Source organism: Paroedura picta, chromosome 2 (genome assembly GCF_049243985.1).
Source record: "Paroedura picta isolate Pp20150507F chromosome 2, Ppicta_v3.0, whole genome shotgun sequence".
Classification (NCBI taxonomy): Eukaryota; Metazoa; Chordata; class Lepidosauria; order Squamata; family Gekkonidae; genus Paroedura; species Paroedura picta.
In genome coordinates, this window is record NC_135370.1 from 103,500,401 (window position 1) to 103,527,825 (window position 27,425).

The window sequence follows — 27,425 nt, forward strand, 5'->3', positions numbered from 1 at the left end:
TTTAAGTATTTGAAAGGTTGTCACTTAGAGGAGGGCAGGATGCTCTTTCCGTTGGCTGCAGAGGAAAGGATGCGCATTAATAGATTTAAACTACAAGTATGATATAGCCTAGATATCAGGGGGGAAAATTTCACAGTCAGAGTAGTTCAGCAGTGGAATAGGCTGCCGAAGGAGGTGGTGAGCTCCCCATCACTGGCAGCCTTCAAGCAAAGGTTGGATACACACTTTTTTTGGATGCTTTGGGCTGATCCTGCGTTGAGCAGAGGGTTGGACAAGATGGCCTGTGTGGCCCCTTCCAACTCTATGATTCTATGATTCTAAATATTGACATCAAAACTCATTTTAACAACTGCAAGGAAAAGCATTTGCAAGGGCAATATTTGAAAGACAGAAATAATCAAGTTGATAACAAAAAACCTAGAACTGGCTCCGAAATGGGCACTTGAAGAAAGAAATGGAAGGACTTATTTTAGCTACACAAGAGCAGGCAATTGAAATAAACAGTATCTTAGCCAAGATTCAGAAGACCATTGATAACAGCAAATACCAGCTTTGCAAGAGAAAGGATGAAACAATTGCCCACATATTCAGTGACAGAGAAAAACAGAACCTTTCCAAGGCAATTGGTACAATAAATTTTATATATCAATAATTTTTTAAGGACCAACCAAAATGGTTGTAAAGTGTTTTTTGACTGACATTCCCCACAATACTTTACAGAGCCGGTGGCCTATCTATATATAAAAATCGGTTGATAAGAGTATAAGTAATCAACCACTGAAGAAAAATTGTGAAAACGGAGTATATCTAGAAACCGTTTTGGTTGGTCCTTAAAAAATTATTGATATATAAAATTTATTGTACCAATTGCCTTGGAAAGGTTCTGTTTTTCTCTGTATATGTTTTGAACCTTTCTTCCTTTTTCGTATTGTAATCACATATTCAGTGACTGCAGTAAAACTGCCCAAAGTGACTATAAGGAACTTCACAATAGAGTTGCAGCTGTTGCACTGAGATCTTTGCATGTATGGCTTACCATTAGCTAAAAATTCATGGAAGCATAAACCAGACAACTTTATGTAGAATTATGAAACAAAGGTTCTTGGGACTTCCAACTATAAATAGATAAGCACCTGAAACATAACAGCCCTGGTATCACAATTGTAAAAAAAATGATTAATGGGGTTTGGATTATTGACACTGCAATTCCAGGAGAATAGAAAAGAAAGAACAGGAGAAGATCACAAAATACCAGGACATATGAATAGAGTTATAATTCTGGGATAAGAAGGTCATCATTGTGCCAGTTGTCATTACAGTCCTTGGAACACTGCTTAGAAGTCTCAAGAAACACCTGGAAATTCTGGGCACTAATAATACCAACTCAGTCCCAGAAGATAATGTTGCCTGAAATGGCAAGAATCCTGTGAAGATACATCTGCAATTCCCTATAATTTAGCTATATCTCAAATTGCAAAACACCATCTACTATAAAAATATTTGATGACAATTCATATTAACAAAACCATCACAACATTATAGGTGCAATGTAAATCCTAATGAGTATTCCAATTCTTTCTCATAAAATTTGTAGTTAAGGGATGCCTACATTTCAGGGAATGTGGTTTTGGAATAAATTCAGTTGTTTTAGCCAAGGGAGTTTCTGAATGCAGCAGTATGGTTAGAATATAGCTGATTAGATTAGAGGAATAGTAAGGAAATCCATATTGACTCCAGGGCATTTACTGCACGGAGGCCGATGCGCCAGGCTGCAGCAGATTGCCCCAGCTCTTCCTGCTCCCGCATGCGGGAGACTTTTGGCAGCTGTACCTTGTCCACCCCAGATTTGTGCCACTGCACCGGCAGCTGGGGCGTCAAGGTTCTCTGTGCTATGGGCCCTTTCTTTGGTTTGAAAATGCAGTATTGCATAGGGATGGATAACCATGTTCCTAAACAAAACAGATGTCCCAGGCAGTTCCATGGAGTTGGGCAGCACTGTGGAGCTGCCTGGGGCAATTTTGTCCCTTCCAGGATGTCATATTTGGGGGAGGATCCAGGCCTGAAAGGCCCAACTCATCCCTTCTCCATGGCACAGGCCCAGCATAGGCCCCATTGTCACTCAGGGCAAATGAGGGCCTGAGTTGGGCCATGCTTGGGATGGCCCCAACTCACCGCTGATGTCAAGCAGAACCAGGAAGTTGCCCTGCCACCAGATGACCAGTAAGGAAGAGCTAATTCCCGGTACAGAAACACTACAGCTGTGATCTCATATCACTGGGTTAATGATAAAGCTGAGCTGTCCTCCTGTTGTCACCATGCTTTGAGGCTCAGCAATATTCCACTTTACATTATAGTTTTAAGTAGTAGTGAAAACAAAACTAACAAAATAGCCATGTTTTTCTCTAATTGTTGTAAATTAAAAATCAGATCCCAGAATGGAGGGTACTTTCCCAGGGCTCCTTTCTACCATAGCAGTGGTTAGGTGCCAAGAAGTAGAGGTGGAGGCAAAGAAACTCTCTCTCCCACCTAAAATTGTGAGAACAGCAGCAAAGTGTGAAGGCAGGAGAAGTTATCTAGCTCAAATTAAAGTTACTAATTTGTTTTGTTTTTTTTAAGACAAGCATTAGAGATAACTGAGGTTTGTATTACAAATTAAGAACTTACAGATATTGGTGACATTGGTCTCAGATTTGTGAAATTATTTGAATCAGATCTTGAAGGAAAAAAACAAAAACAAAATTATGTTTCTGGCCCAAGTTCATTTATATAGTTTCTTGCCATGGAATGAAGGACTGAGGTTTGTCGCTGCTGAGTGTGAAGTGATAAAAGAGCAGCAACTGATGACTGGCTTCAGATACTTCGTGTTTCCTTTACTTTTTGTAGTCAAAGAGATTCATAGTGTACCTATTGATTATGGGGTTAAGAAGTCTGTCACTTTCTTTTTAACCTTGCCTGAGATTTTGAATGCATGTTCGAAGGAAAGAGACGTGACAGCTACGTGGGGCACAGAGCTCTATTTTATTTTTTTATTTTTTTGTGAGATATCAGGAGGGGAGCATTTGTATTAGGGTTGTCTGTAATACACTGAGGAGGGAAATGAAATAACATTAAGTGGAATTAAATGTTGTTTTTTCTTTTTCTAAAAAACCCTTTTCCTGGGCCTTTCATGAATCGCTATTTCCACCTAGTGGCTGGAAATGTAAAGTATCAGACATCGCTGTCACAGTTGAGCATTACAAACGGACCTTTTGGGGAGAAAATGGGCATAAGACGTTTTAGGCATTTATACAGTCATTATGTTGCTACCTATTAATGCCAATGCAGTTAAGGGAATGTCATCTTTTCATTTATAAAACACAGTTTTCAGAGATTTAGAACTTGGTTATTAAAACCCATACTGTGCTGAAACCTGGCAGCTTAATAGCACTCTCAGGAAAGACCATGCGGCGTGTGCAGCAAATGTTCATTAACAACAGTGTACGGACTTGGCAGGATCCCGACAGGCCCTTTGACATGCAACCTGATCCAAAAGAGCCTTCTGTTCCAGAGGATGACAGGGAATCCCACCAGCCCTTTCACTAATCCCCTCAGCAATTCTGCAAACAAAGAAAAAGGGAGAATTGTTTCCTGACGATTCATGGATAGATTGTATACTTCATGCAATTGTTAAAGTACCTGCAAGAGACTGTAGTCAGTGGCTTATCAGCTGATGGTGAAAAACACTGTTGGAAAAGGCAATGTCTGGTTTACAAAGAAGAAAATAAGAACTTGCAGGGGGCCTAAAGAAGACAATTAGATTGGATAGTGAGGTCAGCTTCTTCTCTCCTTTTAATAGCCATTCATTGTCTGTCTTCAGATTGCTCCTCTCAGGGCTATTTCCCCCTTCTTCTTGGAAGTGCCACACTCAGTCTTACCCTCTTTCTCAGCTACAGATGGAATTAGGAAATCTATCTCTGTCTTTCCTCTTTCCTATCAATTATGTTAATTCCTATATAAACCTTTATCATTTAATTAAGTTGCGTACTGTTGCTGTATTAATTACTATATCAACAAAAAAATCCCAAAACAAAATTAAAACTTCCAAATCCTTATCTGAGGGACCACTTGTCTCCTTATGCTCCTCGCAGGGTTCTTCTGTCTGCAGGTGCTAATCTGCTTGTAGTCCCTGGCCCCAGAGAAGCATGCCGGGTCTCAACCTGAGCCAAGGCCTTTTTGGCTCCTGGAAGAGCTGAGGGCCCTGAAGGAGCTGTCTACGTTCCACAGGGCCTGTAAAATGGAGCTCTTCCACCAGGTCTTAGGATCATCTGGGGCCCCTCCTCTGGCCAACATGGTACCATCATGCAAACCCTCCATCCTGTGATGATTGGTTAATAATAGGGGTGGTAGGGGGACTATGCCATCCTCTTGTGGTTTATGTTTTTAAGGGGTTGGTTTTATTGGATTTTTTAATCTGTTTTATATAACCCGCCACAAGTCTACAGAAAATGATGGGATAGAAATCAAATAAATAGATAGATAAATAAATAAATAAATAAATAAATAAATAAATAAATAAATAAATAAATAAATAAATAAAATAAGTGTACATATGTGAGCAGCATCAGGGGTTCCCCATATTATTTTGAAGTTCTGTCTGAGCCAGTATATCAGCAGGGAGCACAGCACTAGTTTGTAAAAACATATCCCATCTGTTTCTATGGAAGTATGCAGACCACTGAATGGGACTCCTGCTATGAAAAAGTCAAGGAGGGGTAAAAAGATGTGACTGAGCAGCACTGCCATGGTCGAAATTAAGAAAATGTTTTTCCTGTTTTAAGAAATGTTGATTTAGAGCTTCTTTGGGAAGACGTACATGGATGATAAATGGGGAGTATAACTAAAGGGTAATTGATTCATTCATTTGTTTATTTATAGACATTGACCTGCATAAAAATAGATAAAACCATTTTAATATTATTAGTTCTTTTTTGGTGTTATTGTTGTGCAGCAACCATATTTTAGTCTGAAAAAAATCAAGTTCTTTATAAAAGTCATTGGTTAAAAACTACTGTGGGTCCTCACTGGGGAGAAAGATAGAGAGAGAGAGAGAGAGAGAGAGAGAGAGAGAGAGAGAGAGAGAGAGAGAGAGAATTGCATGGCCAGGAGCAATCAGGAGAAGGCTTTTCCAGCCTCCTAAAGATGGAGACTTTTGGGGAAGAATTGCCTGGGCTGAGAAATTCCTGGAGATCTGGGGTGGAGCCAGAGATGGTCAGATTCTGAGGAGGGGAAGGAGCTCAGCAGGAATAAGATCCCATCCAGCATAACTTCTGGAAGCAAAGCAGGGTTGACTCTGGTCAACACAGGGATGGGAGACCACCAAGGAAGTCTAGGTTGGTACTACCCAGAGGCAGGCAATGGGAAACCGCCTTCAAAAGTCTCTTACTAGGAAAATGCAGCCGCAGTAGGAATAGTCAGACTGCTGCCCTCTCACCGTGCCCCCCTCACTGCCCCATGTAGCCCCTAATGTAAACAAAAACAATTTAATTGTGGTAGGAATGAAGCCACCACCCTTAATGTGATAGATACTTACAATACCTGCTTAGCTCCTCTGAGCAGAGACAGCTACAGAACAAATATGAGTAATTTACTTTCAATTATCCTGCAAACTAGGGTAATTAATTAGAGAGTGATCTGAGTGGGAGATTAGCTGGTTGTTCTTTTGTTTCCTTCTGTGACCATTTCTGCACGAGTCATTTTCCTAGGTTCACCCTCTGCTTGTTTGCGGGGCTTATTCAGGCTTCCTCATGATGTCGCCTCCCTCCCATGGCTTTCCTGGGACTGATATGACTCTGGTATGACCCATTATAAGGTTGACAACGAACAGCAAGTCTCAGCAGGGATGTGAGGAAGGGAAAACTCAGGCTGTCCCTTTCCCCACCCTCCCAACTACTGACCCATCCCTGAGAGGCACTTCCATCCTCCTCCCCCCCCCTTTTTTTTCAAAGGACTTTTTCCAAAGCCCGCTTCTGCAGGTTCAGCAAGGGAGCCTGCCTCCCTGAAGAGGCAATCTTGGAACTGTGTTGCAACATGTTTCCAGTATAATGAAATTACACCCAGTCTACTTCATGTATACATTGCTTGACTCATGCTTACGTGGAGCTGAGGAGGGATGAGACGTGTTCTTTCTTTTTTTTTTAAGGGACTGTAGCCTGACCATGTGGGAGACAGCATAGACAGAGAGCTGGGTCACCTCGCTGCTTTCTCCTTCACCCCTCAGCACTCCTAGCAAATTGAGCTCTCCTGCAAAGAGAAGGGGGGGAAGACATGAAAACACCACTTCACTAACTTTAAATCATTATATGTTGCAGTGGATCTGCATTGCTACATGTATCCTGATTTTTAATTAAAATATTTTTCTATGTTTGGTGGGGCTGGGGGGCTGCTAGAGTGCGAGAATACGGTGCTGAAAGGTGATTGGTGACTGACACTGTGTCACAGTGATTGACAAACCAAAATGGGGCGAGGGCTAATTTTCTGTGGGCTAAATATTGGACTGCCAGTCTTCACTTCTGGGAGTGGTTTGGCAGGGTAGGTAGCCATGTCATGCCTCCACTTTTGGGAGACACAAATTGCTGCCCAGACCTACAAAATGTAGCTCTAATATATTTATGGAGGAGAGAGGGGAAATATGAAAACAAATGTTAAGTAACAAGGCATTCTGTGCAAACCTGTTCCAGATTATTGTCTTCATTTTGTACCAGAAACACTTGCCACAAAGTGAATGTGCACATCGATGCCTTTACAATATCAAGTTAATGATTAATTGAAATCTCACCCATAGGATTCTTTGGAGGTTAAATATATTGTTTTGCCATTTCCTGGATTTTGCTTTGCATAATTGCATGTAAAGCACCACCCATTTAAATCATATTTGTAACTTTATACAATATTTATTTTACCATTCATGAGTATAACATTCTGAAGTGTAATCTGTAGGTATGCATTTTCAGGATTAAGTGTATTTTTATCTCAATTTTTGAAGACTCTGAATCCTTTGAATTCTATCAGCTCAGTTGTATGCCTGTTTATTTCAAAGTTAAGTGCATAAAATAGTAATCTAAGAAAAGCTTGTCACTATACATTCTTATTCATGGTTCCATATTTGAATCAATGCTCTGTTATTCTTTCTGGATTGCAGATGAGGCTTGGCTGTGTACTGGCTATGAGTAGCATAAGATTTATGGTGTTATGCAAAGTGTCTAAAAAGCCAGTTCGCAGCTTATCAGGCAGCAATACAGGTTTTTTGCAATCTCTGATTTGAATGCAGCATGAGACCCCTATTGGTAAAATGGTTTCATGCAGGGCAGCCAATGCATGAGGCTATTTTGGAGTGTTATTTTAAGTAGGCATTGCCCCCACTCATCCTCTCTTGAAAGCAATGTGGGACTAGCCAGTAATCTTCCATGATGTCAAACTAGAATTTTCAGGTGATTTCTTCAGATGGTTACAGAAGGAAACATTTGCCTGCTCCTCATTATTTCAGGGTTGGTTTACAATTATTATTTGACCTGATCTTCTCTAGGCCATAAATATCAATGATAGAAATAGTTCTCGTTGCTATATTCTAGTTCAGCCAATGGTTAAACATATGGATGGGCATGAACCAGAATAATTTGGTTTGGGGTGTTCTTGGACCAAACCCACGAACCCAACCAAAACAAAGGCCCTGAAATGAACCAACCAATACAGGGCAGTCTGTTTCACTTCTCCCTGCTGAAATGACTACTGAAATTAAACCTAATTGCTGATCGGTGGATCTGTCAAGTTGTTAAGCTTGAATGGCTGGCAGCCATTCAGTGATGGGTTTCATTCCCTCAACTTCAAAGTGGGAAAAACAAAATCAATTGCTGAAATGGCTTGCAGTCATTTCAGTCTTACAGCAGGGTGTGTGTGTCCATCCTCTGGCAGCCATTTCAGCATTTTTTTTCATCCCCCCCCCGGAAGTGAGGGGGGAAAATGGATGATTTAAATGGTTCACAGCCATTTAAACCTTACAGCTGATTGTCACACTGCCCTGTTCAGATGATAGATTTGAATGGCTCTAATCCCTGAACTGAACCAGATTAAAGGTCCAGGAAATATTCAGTGGAGGTGCCTCCTCTAAACCTTGTTTTTTGGGGGTGCAAATCAGCCAAATTTGTGAGGAACTTAGGGTCATGTCATGTCCATCCATAGTTGAGTACCCTACAGGCCAGCCCATCATTGCATGAATTTGAGAATGTTGATGGTGAGCTGCAGCATCCAGGTCCTTAGATGCTTGACTGGCATGTGGGAAGAGTGAGGATTCTGGGCACTGTTTCAGGTACAGATTGGGTTAATTAATCCAGCATCCAATCAAATTTGGGTTTGGGTGGGTTTGCTCAAATTGTAGAAAGCAGTGGTAGGCTGCTTATTAGGCAGTGCCATACCCAAAAGTTAGGTCAGTGTTCTTCTTGATGTGGATCATCCATTAATAAAAGTTAAATTAATAAAAGTTCATTTAACTTAGACATTCATATCTTCATTCTAGGCACTTGTATGAAGATCTGATGGGGGTGTGGGTGCATTGGCTATATTATTATATTTTCAGGCTGGAACACAGCTATTCTGCAATTGACTGGGGGGTGGTCTAACTCTAAGACCAATTCCACATGGAGGTATAAACCATATGCTGCCTCTCACTTGCAAACATGCGTAATTTTTAAAATTTTCAATCTGGAAATGTGGAGGGCAAGGCAGGTATGAGAGCAGGCACAACACTACCGAGACTGTCGCACATTTCTCCTTTCAGATAAGCTTGCCCGTTTGAAGAAAAAGAAGAAGAAGAGTTGGTTCTTATATGCCGCTTTTCCCTACCCGAAGGAGGCTCAAAGTGGCCCATTCCTCTCCCCACAACAGACACCCTGTGGGGTGGGTGAGGCTAAGAGAGCCCTGATATCACTGCCCGGTCAGAACAGTTTTATCAGTGCCGTGGCGAGCCCAAGGTCACCCAGCTGGTTGCCTGTGGGGGAGCGCAGAATCGAACCTGGCATGCCAGATTAGAAGTCCGCACTCCTAACCACTACACCAAACTGGCTCCCCAATTTGTAGTGCAAAAAGAAAGGGGAAGCAGGATTTTGCAATTTCCCTCATCATGGAGCAACGTGGACAAAAACCCGTGCCACCCACTGGAGAGTTTCGAGTTCCTGCCTGTATCATGAGGAAGCAGCACTAAAACCCACAAGCAATGAGAGCCTGTGCTTGTCTGCAAAAAGGAGCTGTAATTTAGTGCAACAGTTACTTCCAGGGAGAATTTATATTTGCAAAGAATACCATTACTAATTATACTGATAGGATAGTATCCTATCAGAAGCCTATTTGGATGAACAGAGAACTTCAAGAGGAACTAAGAAAGAAAATGGAAATGTTCAGGAAATGGAGGGAAGGACAGAGCTCTAAAGAAGAGTACCTACAGGTTACTAGGCACTGTAGATAAATGAACAGAAAGGCCAAAGCTGAGAGTGAGCTAAGATTGGCCAGGGAAGCCCATTGTAACAAGAAAAGATTTTTCAGTTATGTGAGGAGCAAACGTAAAGTAAAGGAGGCAATAGGCCCACTGTTGGGTGCAGATGGACAAACTCTAAGGGAGGATGCAGAGAAAGCAGAAAAACTCAGCGCCTATTTTACATCTTTTTTCCCTACTGGTCAAAGGGCTTAGGCACATCTAGAGTTGGCAGTAGCCAGGGATAGTGTCTGGGTGGCAGGTTGACATGGATAGAGAGGTTGTCGAGAGGCATTTAGCTGCACTGGATAAGTTCAAATCCTCTGAGCTAGATGAAATGCACCCGAGAGTGCTTTAAGAACTTTCCAGAGGACTTGCAGAACCCTTGTCCATCATCTTCAGGACCTCTTTAAGGACTGGAGATGTCCCGGAGGACTGGAAGAGAGCAAACATTATTCCGATCTTCAAAAAAGAGAGGAAGGATGACCCGGGAAACTACAGACCAGTGAGTCTGACCTCTGTTGTGGAGCAGTTATTAAAGGGAGCAATCTGCAAACATCTGGAGGACAATTTGGTGATCCAGGGAAGTCAGCATGGATTTGTCTCCAACAGATCCTGTCAGACCAACCTGGTTTCCTTCTTTGACGAAGTAACAGGTTTGCTGGATCGTGGAAATTCGGTTGATGTCGTTTACTTGGATTTTAGTAAAGCTTTTGATAAGGTTCCTCATTATGTTCTGATGGATAAGTTGAAGGATTGCAATCTGGATTTTCAGATAGTTAGGTGGATAGGGAATTGGTTATTGAACCGCACTCAAAGAGTTGTTGTCAATGGTGTTTCATCAGACTGGAGGGAGGAGAGTAGCGGGGTACCTCAGGGCTTGGTGCTTGGTCCAGTATTTTTTAACATATTTATTAATGATCTAGGTGAGGGGGTGGAGGGACTACTCATTAAGTTTGCAGATGACACCAAATTAGGAGGACTGGCAAATACTCCAGAAGACAGAGACAGAGTTCAACGAGATCTGAACACAATGGAAAAATGGGCAAATGAGAACAAGATGCAATTTAATAAAGATAAGTGTAAAGTTCTGCATCTGGGTCAAAAAAATGAAAAGCATGCCTACTGGATGGGGGATACGCTTCTAGGTAACACTGTGTGTGAACGAGACCTTGGGGTACTTGTGGATTGTAAGGTAAACATAAGCAGGCAGTTTCTAGTTGCGGGGAAGTTTTCTTCATGTTGCCCATAGGCCTGAGGAACACTGTTTCTAGTTGCGAGGATTCACCCCCTTCTGCTGGTGTAGGCTCACTGATGTCCACAGCTTTCACGCCTCTAGGATTCTCATCAATGCACACTGCATTGCAGATCTTCACTCTGTCTGTCTGGGGGTTAAGGATCCTGTAACCTTTACATCCCACTGCATAGCCAACAAAAATGCCTTCTTCAGCACGAAGATCCAGCTTGGCTCGCTTCTCTTTGGGAATGTAGGCATAAGCTTTAGATCCAAACACCCTTAAATGATTCACACTGGGCTTGTACCCATACCAAAGTTCATAGGGTGTTGCAGTAGCACCTTTGGTAGGTAGTCTATTTTGCAGGTAGGTAGCAGTGTTAATTGCCTCTCCCCAGTACTTCTCAGGTAAGCCTGCTTCTAGGAGCATGCATCTACACATCTCTGTGAGAGAGCGGTTCTTTCTTTCTGCCACACCATTTTGCTCTGGGGTATATGGGACAGTGAAATTATGTTCTATGCCATTTTCTGCCAGATAATTTTTCATTTCATGTCCAATATATTCTCCCCCATTATCAGAAAATAATACTAGTGGCTGATCTGTAGTGAACCTGTTCCTGGCCATTGCAAGGTATTCTTTAAATTTCTCCAATACCTGGCCTTTTTCTTTGAGCAGGTAAGTTACAGTATATCTTGAGAAATCATCAATAAAAGTATATCGGTTTCCAATGGGGGTCGCTGTCCTCATTGGACCACATATATCACTGTGAATAAGTTCTAGGGGCCTCCTTGCTCTTTGCAAATCACTTTTCCCTTTGAAGCTGGGTCTGGTTGCTTTGGCTTTAAGGCAGCATATGCATCGCTCTGGTTCAATGGGGCACCCCTTCATCTGCAAGCCCTTTGTTAGATCCTGGCTTGCTAGTTGTTTTATTGCTTGATTATCTCGGTGGCCATATCTGCGATGCCACAGATTCATACAGTCTCTATGTTTGCATTGCTTCACAAGATTAATTTCTGGTTGCTTACAGGTATCCAGCACATACAAATTTCCATCTCTGCTGCCTGTGGCTACAATGTCATTTCCATCTTTAATTAGGCATTTAGTCTTGCTAAACAAAACATGCAGTCCTTTATCAGCCATGGCCCCGGCTGAGAGGAGGTTATTTGCAAGTGTAGGGACATACATGCAATTCTGAATCAGGATTCTTTGGGTCCTCCTGGTGGGTAATGTGCATGATAATTGAACAGTCCCAATCCCTAAGCAAAGCATTGTGGATCCACTGGCTACAATCAATTCCTGCTTCTGACTTTCATCCAATTCTATAAAATTTCTCAGATTATTCGACATATGATTTATGGCTCCAGAATCCACAATCCAAGTATCAGAATTTGTATTATATTTCATATCACTATGACGAGCAGGCTGAGAGACCACTAGGCATTTAAAATCCTTCCCCTCTCTGTCTTGCTTTCTGCTTTGATTACTGCCCAGATCACCTCTTGGGCTCCCCGCAGGGGACCATTTGGCTGCTTTGCCTCTGGGCCTCTGAGCAGCATTCGGCCTTTGTTCTCGAAATCTACATTCCTTAGCTTTATGACCTGGTGATCCACATTGTAAACAAACAAGCTTCCTGTCTTTCACAGAGAGAGCCTTGAGAAAATTAACAGACAGCGAATCTTCTCTCTTAAGCAGCTCATTTTTGTAAGATTCTTCTAAAAGATTAACAATTTCTGCCACAGATTTTTCTTCGTTTGCTTCGATCTGAGTTATAATATTAGCATATGAGCTTAGTAAACTTATGATTATTATTGCTTTCAAGTCTTCATCCTCCAAAATTTTTCCTGCATAAGATAACTGTTTCTTAAGAGCAAATATTTAATCAAGATGGGCTCTCAGGTTTGCCCCTTCTGGCATTCGAATGGAATAAAGCTTCCTAATTAAGTACGACCTGCTTTTCACAGAAACAGTCACATTAAGTCTCTCAATTTCCTGCCATATCTCTTTGGCTGTCTGAAGATCCAAGACACGTAAGTGATCTTGGTCAGAAAGATGTTTAAAAATCAAACTGGCTGCCTTAGCATTCTGCTTATCCCAAAGCTGGCGGGCCTCAGGGTTAGTGTCGGCCGGCCGGTCCTTCTCAATTGCATCATAAATTTCTTTCTCAATTAATAAAGCCTTTATTCTTACGCGCCAAAGCTGGTAATTGCTGTCAGTCAGTTTGTAGATTTGGTGGGTGAGATCTTCTCCGCATGACGTCCCTGTCGCCATCTTGGATCCCCTTTGTTCTCCTCTCGCCATAGGCTCCGACCAAGCCCCCTCAGGCAATTCTCCTTTGTCTAACTAATTAGCGTCTGCCCTGGGCGCATAACCCTTTTGTTAGCATAGCAAAGTTATTTCATTGATATGCAGACACTGTTTAGCTTAGAAAGGAAAGTTTTATTTACGGAAGGACATTCCGGATAGGAAAGGTGAGGCGGAGGATAGAGCTCCTACATCTAGCTGGCTCAAGAGAAGAAGGCAGACTGGAAGCATCCGGGAAGAAAGAGGAAATTGCCCTAAGAGTAGCAATCTAAGGTAAAGGTAAAGGTATCCCCTGTGTAAGCACCGAGTCATGTCTGACCCTTGGGGTGACGCCCTCTAGCGTTTTCATGGCAGACTCAATACGGGGTGGTTTGCCAGTGCCTTCCCCAGTCATGACCGTTTACCCCCCAGCAAGCTGGGTACTCATTTTACCGACCTCGGAAGGATGGAAGGCTGAGTCAACCTTGAGCCAGCTGCTGGGATTGAACTCCCAGCCTCATGGGCAAAGCTTTCAGATGGCTGCCTTACCACTCTGTGCCACAAGAGGCTCTTTTGCCACAAGTAGCAATCTAGGGACAGACAAAAGGCACACTTAAAAGATAGAAAGGTCCTGAACTCTATGATCTATCTAACAGCCTTCTTGCTGCCCCCATCAGGGTCTTCCTCTTCCTGGTTAACTTTGTACACCAGACATTGCATACTCCAACAATGGGCACTTGAAGAAAGAAATGGAAGGACTTATCTTACTATGTTTCTATGATTCTATGATAGAATATATTCTTTTTCTTTCAGATGGGCCATTAAGCATGAAGGAACAAGTAAGCCTGGTCAGTGGAAACAATCAAAAGTGGACAATCCTTTATGGAATAAATTGACATATATGTGGCCTGTGCTTCCAAATGGAGACCTTAACCAGGTAATTTTATACATGAAAAATACTGCACACATCCAAGACATATATAGAGAGATACAGATATAGATATAGATATAGATATAGATATAGATATAGATATAGATATAGATATAGATATAGATATAGATATAGTCAATTACAGCAAGCCACCAATCACAACACAGCAGTTCTTTCGTGGACTGAAACTTTCTTCGCCTCCGAGCCCTGAAATTTTTTTAAAGGTACTTCTGTTTTGCTATGTGGTAATGTCATAATACAGATGCATCTTTAATAAAATCAACACTGCCCGTTGCTATGGAGAAATGCCAGAATGATACAGCATCCCCCTCTCTTTTGGAATTTTTTTTTTGCACCTTATTTCTGTCTGGGTGGATTTCTGAGACACTGCACCTTGTCCCTGAAACTCAAGAAGACATTTTGTGTTAATGGTTGGCTTTGGAACAAGCTGCTCGGACCCCTGTATGATCAGCAGAAGGCAGCCAGATCACCAACCCCCACTTTTTTCCCAGGTCATTTCCCAACTCCAGAAGATGCAAACAGGACTGTTTTGCTTGACCGAGTTATGAGAAGGCTGGACAGCTAACTGAAGCCCAAAAATACATTTTGCATTAATGGTAGGCTTAAAAACAAAGCTCACACATGGCTGAATGATCAGGAGAAAGCTGCTCGATCACCCCCTCCCCTTTCCTAGCTCATTTCCCACCTCCAGAAAACAAAAACAGGGCTATGTTTTGCCTGCCTAACCCTAATAAGACTGTGGGCACTTAAAAAAATTATTTCACCTTGAATAATGTAGGTTTGAGATCCCACCACAACATGGACTGCACCATTTTAAAAAAATACTCAAATCAGGAAATGGAGAGGGGAGGGCAGGAGTGAGGATAGGACAAAGCTGCTGAGACTATCGGTTGTTTCCCCCTCCATATGGTCTTATCCCTGGTTGCTCACTGGTGGCTCACCGGTGGTTTGCACAATTTAGTGTGGTAAATCCAGTTTTCTGGATTCCTGAAATCGAAATTAAAAAATGGCCAAATCATGACTCAGCTACAGGACAGCCTTGGAATGCTGGCAACATGCCAAGGCTGTTCAGGAACATTTTCCTCTTGTGGAAATGGCCATGCAATTGCCTTATATTGAATCAGACCTGTGACTAGTACAGAATAAACAGAGATGTCAGGGATTGAAACTGGGACTTTCTGCATGTAAAGCAGAGGCTCTTCCACTTGCTCACAGCCCCTTGCTTCAGCCAGTATATTGCATCCACTGGGAAAGATGCATGAATGATGGTGCCTTCATACAGCTCACTTACATAAAGTAACTGGACAATTCAAAAAATGGAATCCTCACTAAATCATAAGGGCTGCATTCCATCAAAAGTGGTGCTATTACCAATATTACTAACAGCCAATGGAGATTAATTCTATTTATTTAAAACTGACATCACACAAAACTGACACCCAAATCAGAATTAAAAAAAAAAAAAACCAGCATCAACTGGGTTCCCTGACAGAACATCAGGTAAGAAGTGTGCCAGTCTGAAGGTCAGCCACAAAAAGAGACATCTTTTACCTTTCTTTGAAAAGAGGTAGAAAAATAGAATTTCATACTCAGGAAAATGGTTGTTTCATAGTGTGCTGCCCTACTGGGCTGCACCAATGCAGCTGGGCAGTGAAGTCCAGGTTCAGAGTATGGTCCAGGAGGTTGGGAATCTGGTCCAGGAAGTTTGCCAAGGTTCAGAGTCCGGTCCGGGAGGTTGGGAGCCAGGGAAGTCAGAGTTTGAAACACAAACCAGAGGCAGAGTCAGAGACAAGTAAGGATGACCATAGAGCTGGAGGAGGGTCATCAGTCAGGGTGGGGTCAAAGAGCCAGAAAGGCACGTCAATCAAGCCAGGGTTGAGGAGCCAAGGATTACAGGAACAGAGCTTTGCTACACGGGAACAGGAGTCTCAGGAACTGAGCAGGGTAATGCATGCATTGACCACACAAAGAGCCTTATTTCAAGGCTCTGCTGAAATAGTCAGAAGCTGGATGGGGCAGCTCTCAGCCAGGGAGCCTGCAGCTGGAGTTAATCGTCAGAGGAAGGAGCTGCAGGTGGATCCCATCTACCCTGAGAGTGCCAAGCGTGCCAACCTTCTGACCGTTGTCAGGGTAGATCGCCTTCTCTGATGTTGCCATTCAGGGCTCTTGGTCTGAGGCCACTGATGCTGCACCTCCAGTGAGTATTCCAGACTGGTGGCTCCTTTATCCAGGGGCTTGAGTTTGTGAGGTTACCATCAAGCTCCCCAATAAGCAGATCCTCTGGTTAAAGAAATCACTTTATTGAGGGGGAAAACAGAACAGCAGTATTCCTTTTTTAACTTAGATTAGAGCATCTAACAAGTCACAGTCCTATAAAACCCACATATTCCCTCCCCCCCCCCCCAAGCCTGTTTAGGAGCATGAAACTTCAGATTGAAACCCTCCTTGCTCCCCACGCCTCCCCCCCCTCGACAGATGGAATCACAAGCAGGTCTTCAGATGTAGCAGGCCAAGAGACCACTCTACACCAAAGTCAGTGATAAGAAGCTAGGCTTCAAAGGGGCAAGTACCACAGATTTTCTACAGCAACCCCCACCTGCAGCAATAGCATCTTCACCAGGCCTCAGAGAGCAGGTCACGACACCCAGGCTAAATGCAATAGAATAATACATCTCAGCAGCAACTAAAACACACAGCACCAAAAAGCTCTTTGTACAAAAATGAACAGCTTCAGTTCATGGCAAGATCCTATGAACATAGAGTCTTGACAGAGTCCCCAGCAGCAGCCACATTTCCTTTTGTCAGGCAGACACACAAGGGTGGGGACATATTTCCATATCTCACAACACTCCTGTGCTCCCCTAGCTCACTCAGCACTGATGCACCACCCAAGAGTCCTCCCAGCAAGGGTTACAGTCAAAGTCAGGATGGGACATGGGGAATACGGACACTGTATGCCAATAAAGGGATTCTGATTCTGATACAGACACTGTGGCAGCAACAAGGGAATGTGCAAGTGCATCCTCACCCTTCCACACACAATAGCTCACTGGGGAAAGACATCCAGTCAGTCCCCAATAAAGAAGATTGAAGGCTCTCCTGTTCACTAGAAACTGGTGAGCATCAGCAAATCAGGAAGCACAGGCCAGACTAGATCATATGTCTTCTGCACTCAGGACCAGTTTTCTAACCACTCACAGAATTTTGCTCACATAAACACCATAGAACCTTTAGCATCTCCTCACAATTTATGGTGTGGTGGAAAGGCCCAAAACTGGCACACTCAAGGATGTCCCTGGTGCAGTCCCTACATGGCGAGAGCCCTGAAGCAGTCCAACTCCCAAACCCAGCCAAACTTTTGCTTTATCAAACATAATTGTGGGGAATTGGCAGATTTATGTTGATTGGCTACCCTACAAACCCATAATTTTGGGCAATAAGCCCCTTCATCATTTCCCTCCTGTACTCAGGATGTCATTAGAGCAGCTTGCTGCTGTTTGCCCCAGCAGCCTTTACACTCTGTTCATACCCATCTGCCTATTCTTGTGCAACCTGTATAACTGATCCGGAGCCAGCACTAATGGGGAGGGGGAGTGTGCAATCAGGATTGTGCAAGAGCATATCTGTGTTCTCTTGGACCATTCTGGTGGGAACTGCATGCCAAGGATAGCTGAGGCAAGGAATGAGGAGGGAATAGGAACAAAGCTAGTCTGTTGACCCTTGGTTAAACAGAAACATGTCTACAGAGCAGCCTATACATCTATTTTTTTATATATAATTTTTATTTTATTTTCCAGGATTAAAGATAGTGAAATACAGGCAATCTACATTGTTAGTACAAAAAAAAAAAGGTTACGCTCTTCATTTAATACATTTAGTTCCCCGTTTCAATCCCCTTTTATAATATTTAAAGATAATACAATGCAAGTAGTCTACATTATTGCTACAGGGAAAAAAAGATTATACTCTTCGTTTAATACACTTTATTTATTTTATTTATTTAGATTTATATACCGCCCTCCCCGAAGGCTCAGGGACTTGATACCCCGTTTCAATCCCCTTTTAACTTATTTTCTTAGGTAAATCAGATAAGGGCCCCATTGTTCTTGAAAACCCTCTTCTCTTCATTTAAGATTATAAGACTGGCTACAATATTATGGACTTTTACCCGAAGCTTATAGATTTTTTCACGTTTGCACCACATTTAAAAAGAGAAGTCTACTTTGTTACCATCATTTCAACATTTGTTTACATAGTTTTTAACAATTTTAACAATCATAAACAATTTATACTTAACGTGGTCTTAAAGCCCTCCACATTTCCACTAGGGAAAAGAAAAAAGGAAAAAATACAAGCCTACTTAGTTGTACGGAAAGAAAAGAAACAAATATATATATATGGGTTGTTAAGGTTATTAAGTTATATAAGTGTACATTATTAATACCAAAAATGATAAAATGGAGTCTTCATTAGTTAGTAGAATAAATTCTTCGTTAGTTACATTTACACCTCCTCAGTTAGGTACCTCCTTTTAATTATGCTTTAAGTTTAGGCTGAAAGTCACTACAGAGATATATTAGATAATTCAAATTCAGCTAACATAGGAAATCTAAAACCCCACACTTACATGATAATATAAACCCATTCCATTAAGTGTCACCTTTTAGTTAGGCTTTAATTTTGGGCTGGTAGACACTACGAAATTAAATTTAATAATACAAATTCAGCTTGCTTAGAAGATCTTAGACCCCAGATTAACTTCTTAACTAGTTATATTGCCTATATAGCTACGGAAAGGAGGGAAAAGAGGAAAAGAATTTCAACCACTGTGTCACATTTCCGTTCCCCAAGCTTCTTAAGGGGGTCTCATATCGAGGCTTGTTGCGTCTTGTTGCTCCCATTGACTTAAGTTCTGTCCAGTTGGCCTTTGGCTGAGAAAATGCAGTTGTAGTTTTTCCCTCGGAGTATACATCGGTAAATCTTGAAACAGTTGTACCTCCTGGACTCCAATATCAGTACAGTTTTTTTTCCAAGAAGCTCCTTTCAATCGATTTCTTTCACTGCAGATCCATATATCTTTTGATTGGTTCTTGTGTACTGTTGCTTTAGAGTGGCTGTATATCTTCTTAGGTAGGGTGTCCTTATCTGGGCTACAAGGCTCCGACATCCCCTTTTTCATCTCCATAGTTTCAGATTTCTCTTTTGCTGGTAATTTTCCATCTTGTTTAGAGCTATCATCAGCCACTATTATTAGTTCATCATTCCTGTTAGAGACTTCTCCCTTAATGCCTTTAAACTCCATGAGCATATTTTTAAGCAAGCCATCTGTAAATTCTTTCAGGTCTTGGGTTTGTATCTCTAATAGATGAGCAAATTTTTTTAGCATAGACATATTCCAGGCTTAGAATTTTGTTAAAAAGGTAAAGGTAAAGGTATCCCCTGTGCAAGCACAGGTGAGGCGGAGGATAGAGCTCCTACATCTAGCTGGCTCAAGAGAAGAAGGCAGACTGGAAGCATCCGGGAAGAAAGAGGAAATTGCCCTAAGAGTAGCAATCTAAGGTAAAGGTAAAGGTATCCCCTGTGTAAGCACCGAGTCATGTCTGACCCTTGGGGTGACGCCCTCTAGCGTTTTCATGGCAGACTCAATACGGGGTAGTTTGCCAGTGCCTTCCCCAGTCATGACCGTTTACCCCCCAGCAAGCTGGGTACTCATTTTACCGACCTCGGAAGGATGGAAGGCTGAGTCAACCTTGAGCCGGCTGCTGGGATTGAACTCCCAGCCTCATGGGCAAAGCTTTCAGATGGCTGCCTTACCAGTCTGCGCCACAAGAGGCTCATATTTTGTTAGTCTTAGGCAATTTTGCATATGTTGTCTCCGAAATATATTTGCAATTTTGCAAATAACCAGTAGAGGTCCTACAGAGTCCTAACGAAAGCAACAGTCTGTTTTGATATTAAAGCAATGTCTCGTACTGGAACAGAGTTCTCGCGAGATCTTTCCACCCACGGCTCTTATCTCTTATCTCCGAAAACCCAAACAAATGCAATAATAGCTGTTACTTATTAGTTTGAGTTAATTTAAGTCCTTCTTCTACTTAGAAAAGAGAATTAGCCTGCCTCATATCGAGGTGGCTTCAAGCAGAGCCAGAAACGGGGGGAAAAGTAGAGACGAAGAAGCGAAAAAGCATCTCTGTGTGTTGATTGATGTCTTGGAATCTAGCAAATGTCCTATACATCTATTGACCAACATCAGGGAAACTGGAACCAAATCTTATGAATGGGATTGCTAAATCCTTCCTTCTGGTTAGGTCCCTGCACATTTGTGGTGATAGATGCAGAGTCACATAATGGACCGTATCACGATATGTTCATGAGAGGAAAAACTATACCAGTTGTACAGCTGTCTGAGCAGTTGGTGATGGGACAAGCATGAAAGAGAGCAAGCATGATGGAGCAGACAACAGCAGCAAGATCTACACTGGTCACTACAGCCCTTGATCATGCTGTATGACCCACAGTGTATTAGTGTTGTGCTTGGAACACCATTCTTCCTGGCCTGTGTCCTGTTGGATGATAGCTGTCTACACAGACACAAGGGAAATATCCTAGTCTGACAGCAAAGAGCCCGTGTCTGCCCGATGATCTGTGGTTCCTCTTTACTTTGGAGGCAGGTCCCACTTCTTATGGGACAAGGAGTGAGTCAACACTTGTTTATTCCTTGTGAGTTTTCTGTAAAGGTGGCATATAAATGTTCCAAATAAGCAAACAAAAGAACTTTGTCTACACTGTCTTCTGCAGATGTTCCATGGGGCACAGATCCTGTAAGACTGTGTGTAGCATGGCTGTTTGCCCAGCACCATCACAAATTAAAGTGGGGTGTTTGAAAGATACTCAAGATTGCAGTTGTACAATCTCCTTCTTGCAAAGCTGAGTGGTGACACCAGCATGGTATTATGCTGTCAATGGACTATTATGCACGGCCGCTGAAATGGCGGCATGGAGAACGCTGAGGAGGAAGAAGCAAAGCAAACCGTTTACACATGAGACAGAACGCAACAGCGGCAAAACCCCCAGAGTATGCGATTATGCACGCGGCTACTCCGGACTCTGTTTTGGAGTCTGTGTCCTGGGACAAGATTCTTGAAAGGAATCTGAACAGAGCTGTGCTCCATTTATTCCTTCCATGATAGGAAAGACAGAATTTGATGCCTTCACCTGTTGCTTTAATTAATTATTAAGCATCAGAAAATGTTTCTTTTGGGCAAGGGCAGATCCATAGAGGAAGGTTTGACAAAATCCATTGACCAATATGAACTAAATCATATGCACACAAACTGGTCTATTGTGTAGGTTTGTGCAACTATGAATATACCTGTGTAATATAGTGACTGAATGGGAGTTTTGAGCCAGGCTGCTTCTCACTTAAATCTCAGTTCAACCATGTGTTCATGGTGGCCATGAAGCTGTTCAGTTTCTTTGGTTCTTCTTGCAAAATGTGGGTACTGAGACTCTTAAAAGGGAGGTTGTGGGGCTATGTAAATTTCTTTAGATCCCCTAAGCTTCTGTATACAATTATTGTTAGTATTAATTGTACTGTTTTATATGATATGTTAGAAACCACCCCAAGCCAGCTATACTGGGAGGGGTGATAAACAAATCACATAAATAAATAAAATAATGTTGTTATTAATATTTTTTATTTACTGAAAGGCTTTTGACTGGCCCATTGAAGGGATGCTTATTCCAAACAGCCCTCCTTTAAAGAAACCTGCAGGCAGGAAGTCATACAGCTACATCCCTGTGAGACTGAGAGTGCTGAGAAATGGAGAAAAAGACAAAAGGAAGGCTATCACTATTCTTGGACATGACTGGACAACTATGGTCAAAAAACAGTAAGAAACAGTAATTAATTTTACTATAATTTCAAATATACTGCTGTTACTCAAAACATATTCAGCAGCCCCTCCCCCCATCACTATCCATACAGATTCAGCAGTTATAGGAGCCAGCATATTCCCATGGAGGGGGGGGGGACAGACTTGTAGCTGATGCCACATTTTGTGGAGTTGCTACACTGATATTGCTATTGGAAATTATTTGTACACATACAACCACCATAGCAATATGATGGCACATGTTCAACCTGTGTTCTGCACTGGCTCCCAGATGAATTCTGGATCAAGTTTAAGATTCGGATGCTTACCCACAAGGCAATCATCAGTCCAGGTCCTGTGTATCTGCGAGACCACTTTTCTGTTTATACCCCATGAAGAACAGTCCGCTCTTCCAATACCAATGAGCTGGTGGTCCCTAGCGCCATGGAGGTACATCTGACCTGAACCAGGGCTAGGACATTTTCTGTCCTGGCCCCCTCCTGGTGGAACGAGTTCTCAGAACTAATTATACTAATAATTATGCTAATTCTATCTCCTGATGGGGAGTCAATCAGATGCCCCCTCTGGATTCCCTGTACAAGTGCTTGGAGATTGTGATGGACTGGATCCAGCATAACTCAACCCCTCAAAGACAAAGGTCCTGTGGCTTGATAGGAAGGAGTCAGATGAGGAAATGCACCTCCCCAGACTGGATGGAATGCAATTGACAACTGCACAGACAGCCAAGAATCTGAGGGAGATCTTTGATACCTCCATTTCCATAGAGGCTTGCATGTTTCCATCTTTGCCAAGCTAAGCTACTAGTGTCCTAGTCTTCAAACAAATGTTGGATACACACTTCTCTTGGATGCTTTAAGATGCTTTGGGCTGATCCTGCGTTGGACTAGATGGCCTATATAGCCCCTTCCAATTCTATGATTCTATGATTCTATGATTCTATCTGACCCCAGTACATCTAGTCATGGTGATGCATGCAACAGCCACCTCAAGGCTAGACTACTGTAATCACTCTATATGAGTCTTCCCATATGTTTGATTCAGAAACTACAACTGGTCCAAAACACGGCTGCCCAAGTCCTTACCCGGACTCCTTGGAGAGCCCACATCTAGCTGGTCCTATGCCAGCTGCATTGGTTCCCAATGGAATTCTGAAACAGATTCAAGGTGCTGGTTCTGACCTTTAAGACCATGCGTGGTCCAAGTCCACATATGTAAGAGACTGCCTCTTCGAATACACCCCCAAAGAATGTTACACTTGACAAATACCATCTGCCTGATGATCCCTAGCCCCAAGAAGGTACGCCTGACCTCAACCAAGGTCAGGGCCTTCTCCTGGTGTTATGAGCTACCAGAGGAAGTTAGGGCCCTGTTGGAGCTTGCCAAGTTCTATGGGGCTTGCATAATGGTGCTGGTCCACCAGGCATTTGGTTGTGGTCAGAAAGGCAGATAACATCTAACTGTCCCCCCTCTTCCCCATGCTAAACTATGCAATTAGGGAGGGGGGGGGCTGAAGCTGATGCTATCTAGTTGCAGGCTGCAGTAAATCTATGGATTTAAATTATTAAATTGCTGTTTTAACTGTCAACTGTTAATATTACTTAATTGTTATGAATTTATTGTTCAGTGTTGTTCATGTTGTTCACTGCCCTGAGAAGGCAACTGCTGAGAGGGGCAATATAACACATAAATAAATAGTGGGTTCTCATGTGCAAACTGGAGCTATTTGAGGAACAGTTTTGTATATTTCAGAAGCCATGTACAGGAGAAACTGCTTTAGGAGTATTTCACTCTTTGGGCTTTTTTAAATTGCATGCTTTCTGGGACCAAAAAGTAAAGAATTTGGGAAAGATTGCAGTTATAGGAATAATTTTGAATTGTATTTCTAAAAATTACAAGGTTGTGAAGAAATGGGGAGTTATGTGTGCCTATGGGGTTTTAGGTGAGCAGTTTCCATATTCGACCCATAATTTCTGGTTGGATGGAATATATGCATTTGGATAAACTACTTGAAAATGATGCATACATTTCTTGTCAAGAAAGCAGATCTTATATTTTGTTTTTTTTTTAACTTAACTTTGAATATTCATATAATGGTGAAACGCTTCGGCGTAAAGAATAAGTTAAATACATCGTTTCTCACATTGTTAGCAGAGATGTCACCTTTTGACCTTTCTTTTAAGGATATTAGAACATCTGATGCTTTTTGATAATGGTTTAATATTACTTTTTCAGATTGATTAAATACACTTCATACATGGCTGAACAATGAGTAGCATTCACAAGGGCTGTCTACTGAGATGCCTGCAAAAATGATAAAGTTAAAAAAAAATCTTCAAAGTAAAGTCAAGCCTGAAATTGAAATCTTTGACGCATACATCTCATAATTAGTTCTCTTTCTGCCAGATCTAAAATGTGAACGTGGTGTTCTTAAAATTATTCAGATCTTTTAACATAGAAATAAAATGAATGGTCTGAGCTTTTAAAAAGTTTTGTTCTCTAGATCTAAGGCAAATTAGCTTTTATGAAGTTCTTGAATTCCCAGTTTTGGCACGTATTTTGAAAGACAAACTTTTTGGGATTATTGCTGTGATCCTTATGACTTAAGCATTACTCCTTCTGCCATTATATGTTTAAAAAATTAGATACCTAATTCTAGTAAAAGGCCAGAATGAGAATTTAGCCCTGCTGTGGACACAGAGGCAACTAACTAGGGAAATATGAGATCACATTATTCTCCATGCAGTATCAGTTCTTGAATTAGAAGGAAAGAGTTAAGAAGAAGATAACTGTTTTTTGTTTTTGGTACCCTGCCTTTTACTACCTGAAGGAATCTCAAAGTGACTTACTATCACTTTTCCCTTCCTCTTCCCAGAACAGACTCCCTGTAAGGGAAACTAGGCTGAGAGAGCTCTGAGGGAACTGTGACTGGCCCAAGGTCATCACCAAGCCGGCTACATGTGTAGGAGTGGGGAATCAAACCTGGCTCTCCAGATTAGAGGCTACTGCTCTTAATCACTACACCAAGCTGGCATTCATTAAGATGGTTACATTTTTCTGTCCTTTATTTCCATCTGACATGTCCATTCTAAATTGACATCCTACTTCTGCATAGGACATAGCATGTAATTTCCATATTTAATCTGCATGTACACACAGACTGCTACAGGCATGGCTTTGGCAGTAACCAAAAAAATTAGGGATAAAATCAATTCTCAGGATGGGTTTTTGTTTCCCTTTATGATCTATGGCTTTGGCACTTCTATATCACACCACCTGATTCTGAAAGTTCCCTCTGTATCCCAATTTAAAAGTATGTGTCTGGGGAGAACAATTCTGTTTAAGAGATGCAAATATGAGCTCTCCTTGTGGAACAGGTTGTATGGTTCTTTGGAACTAGTGATACAGATGTATGTACAGTAATCCTGCATCACTATTTTCATGATGTTTGCACACTGTTTCCTGCATGGAAGTGAAGGAGTGGTGCATATTAGAATTAGCTTTCAGATAAATATAAGAAATGTCAGTGCCTCATATTTCCAGCTTTTAAACTTTTACTAACATGTCATTTGTGCAGTAAACATGTCCAGGTTTCAGTTGCCTCTAGAGCTTGTGCAGCTCTCCCCTGTGAATTCCCCACTGAACATTGCACTGGAAAGGCAGACAGTTCAGTGTTCTTTTTATATTATCTAGAACTAGGGGCAAAGCCCGTTGTCTCCAAGAATACAACGGGCGCTAGAGCGTGGCAGTGGGAACAGGAAGGGGAGGAGTTGTCCAGTCTGTAAGGGCATGGGGTTGTCATGTGTGTTGTGTGGGAGGTTGTGGTGGCAGGGTGGTAAATGAGGCCATGGGTGTGGAGATATGGGTGTCAAGAACCTGTGGTGTGGAATGTTCGTTGATTGTGGGAGAAGACTGACCTTTGGGAATTGTGGCATAGTGGTTACAGAGGAGCTTTCCAGAGCCATGTCCTCAGATATGTGAAGGGAAAATCAGACTGGAGACTCTTTTTAGGGGAAGATTACATGGCAACCAATTCTCCCCAGTTCTGTATCATTTCCCTTCTTGTGTGAATTAGGCCACATTCACCGAAATGCCCCTCTGCCCTAATACACATAGGGTAGTCACAGTACACAGGTGTCCACCCAGTTCCTTCTGTCTCCCATGTTTTCACTGTTGGTAAAATGTTATGTGGCCACATGCTTCTTTCATGGTTGCTCCTTAGAAGAACGGATTTTTGTACCCTATTGCTTACTACCCAAAGGAGTCTCAAAGCGGTTTACAAACACCTTTTCCATTCGTCTCCCCACAATAGTCAACCTGTGAGGTATGTGGGGCTGTGAGAGATCTGAGAGAACTGGGAATGGGCCACAGTGACCCAGCAGGCCTCAGGTGTCTCAAAGCATTTTCCAATCGTCTTCCCCTTCTCTCCCCATAGCAGACTCCCCATGAGGGAGGTGGGGTAGCGAGCCTCACAGGGAAGCTGGCAACCCTAAGAGGAAGACTGTGCACAGCAGTCTTGACCTTAGTAAGGTTTTTAATACTGTTTTTTTATTTGCCAGGCCAAGGTTATTTGCCAGTTACTATTTCAGTTACGATGTGTCTCCAGACATTTATTTGTTCTCTATTTAGTTTCAGGCTGTAAATATTTATTTAGATCTTCCTGCACTTTTCAGACTCACAGGACTGATGCTGGTCTGCCTGTCTGCGCCCCAGAATACAAACAGTTGCTGATAAGGGCTGGCCATAACCCATAGGCCAGGAGGGACACTCCTGCACCACTCCCTACCAACTGTAGGCAAAAATGGCTCCTTTGAAGGCTGGACTCTGAGGCATTGTACGATTTTGAAGTCCCACCTCCAAACCTCCAGGAATATTTCCAACCCAAGGGTAGCCAACCTACAGGTGTGGCCTGGAGAGCTGCTGGAATTACAGCTCACCTGCAGAGTATAAAGATCAGCTCCCCAGGCAGAAAGGGCTACTTTGGACAGGACTGTGGTAGAGAAGAAACATTTAAGGCTTCCCACACAGGTTGTTGTTGAATTGAAAGACTTGAGGCCTACTGCACAGGATTGTTGTGCAGATGAAACAGGAGATAAAAGAGCCAGCTTCCTCTGCAGAATAATGCTGTGCAGTGGCCTCAAATCTGCAGAGAGTTGCAAAGAAGAAAGACACATGGCTTGGCTGTGTCTAACCCCCGGCCAGAGCAGTATTTTAAGTGAGAAGGGGCTTTTCTGTGGCCTCCCTGTCAGGCAACTGTTTGGCAGAAGGGGAAAGTCCCCCCCCCTTAAAAGGAAGGCCCTCAGTCTCCCCTGCGTTGCTCTTGGAAAGGCCTCCTCCCCTCAGTCGGGGCCTGTCAGAGTCTCCTTCGCAGCAGGGGGGGAGGGGGAGGGGGAGCACGCTGCAGCCTCCTGCCAGCTCTGTCAGGGTTCTGAGGCAGTTTGCAGTTGGACATGACAGTTAGGACAGCCTTGGGGCAAAAAGGGCTGGCGCAGCCTCTGTTCTCATCCCCCTTGGCAGCCCTGCTGACCTCCTCTCCCCGCGGTGGTCAGGAGCAGACTGGCAGCCAG

At 42.6% G+C, this 27,425-nt stretch overlaps 1 protein-coding gene across 4 annotated transcripts in view; it reads left to right on the plus strand.

The window, feature by feature from the left end:
- DCDC1 (doublecortin domain containing 1) overlaps positions 1 to 27,425 on the plus strand; it is a 396,547-nt gene that overhangs the window by 312,630 nt on the left and 56,492 nt on the right. For all 4 annotated transcript variants that reach the window (XM_077321955.1, XM_077321952.1, XM_077321953.1 and 1 more), the window contains 2 exons: positions 13,828 to 13,951; positions 21,677 to 21,858. In XM_077321955.1, coding sequence (XP_077178070.1) covers positions 13,828 to 13,951; positions 21,677 to 21,858 — 306 coding nt within the window. The remainder of the gene's footprint in view (positions 1 to 13,827; positions 13,952 to 21,676; positions 21,859 to 27,425) is intronic.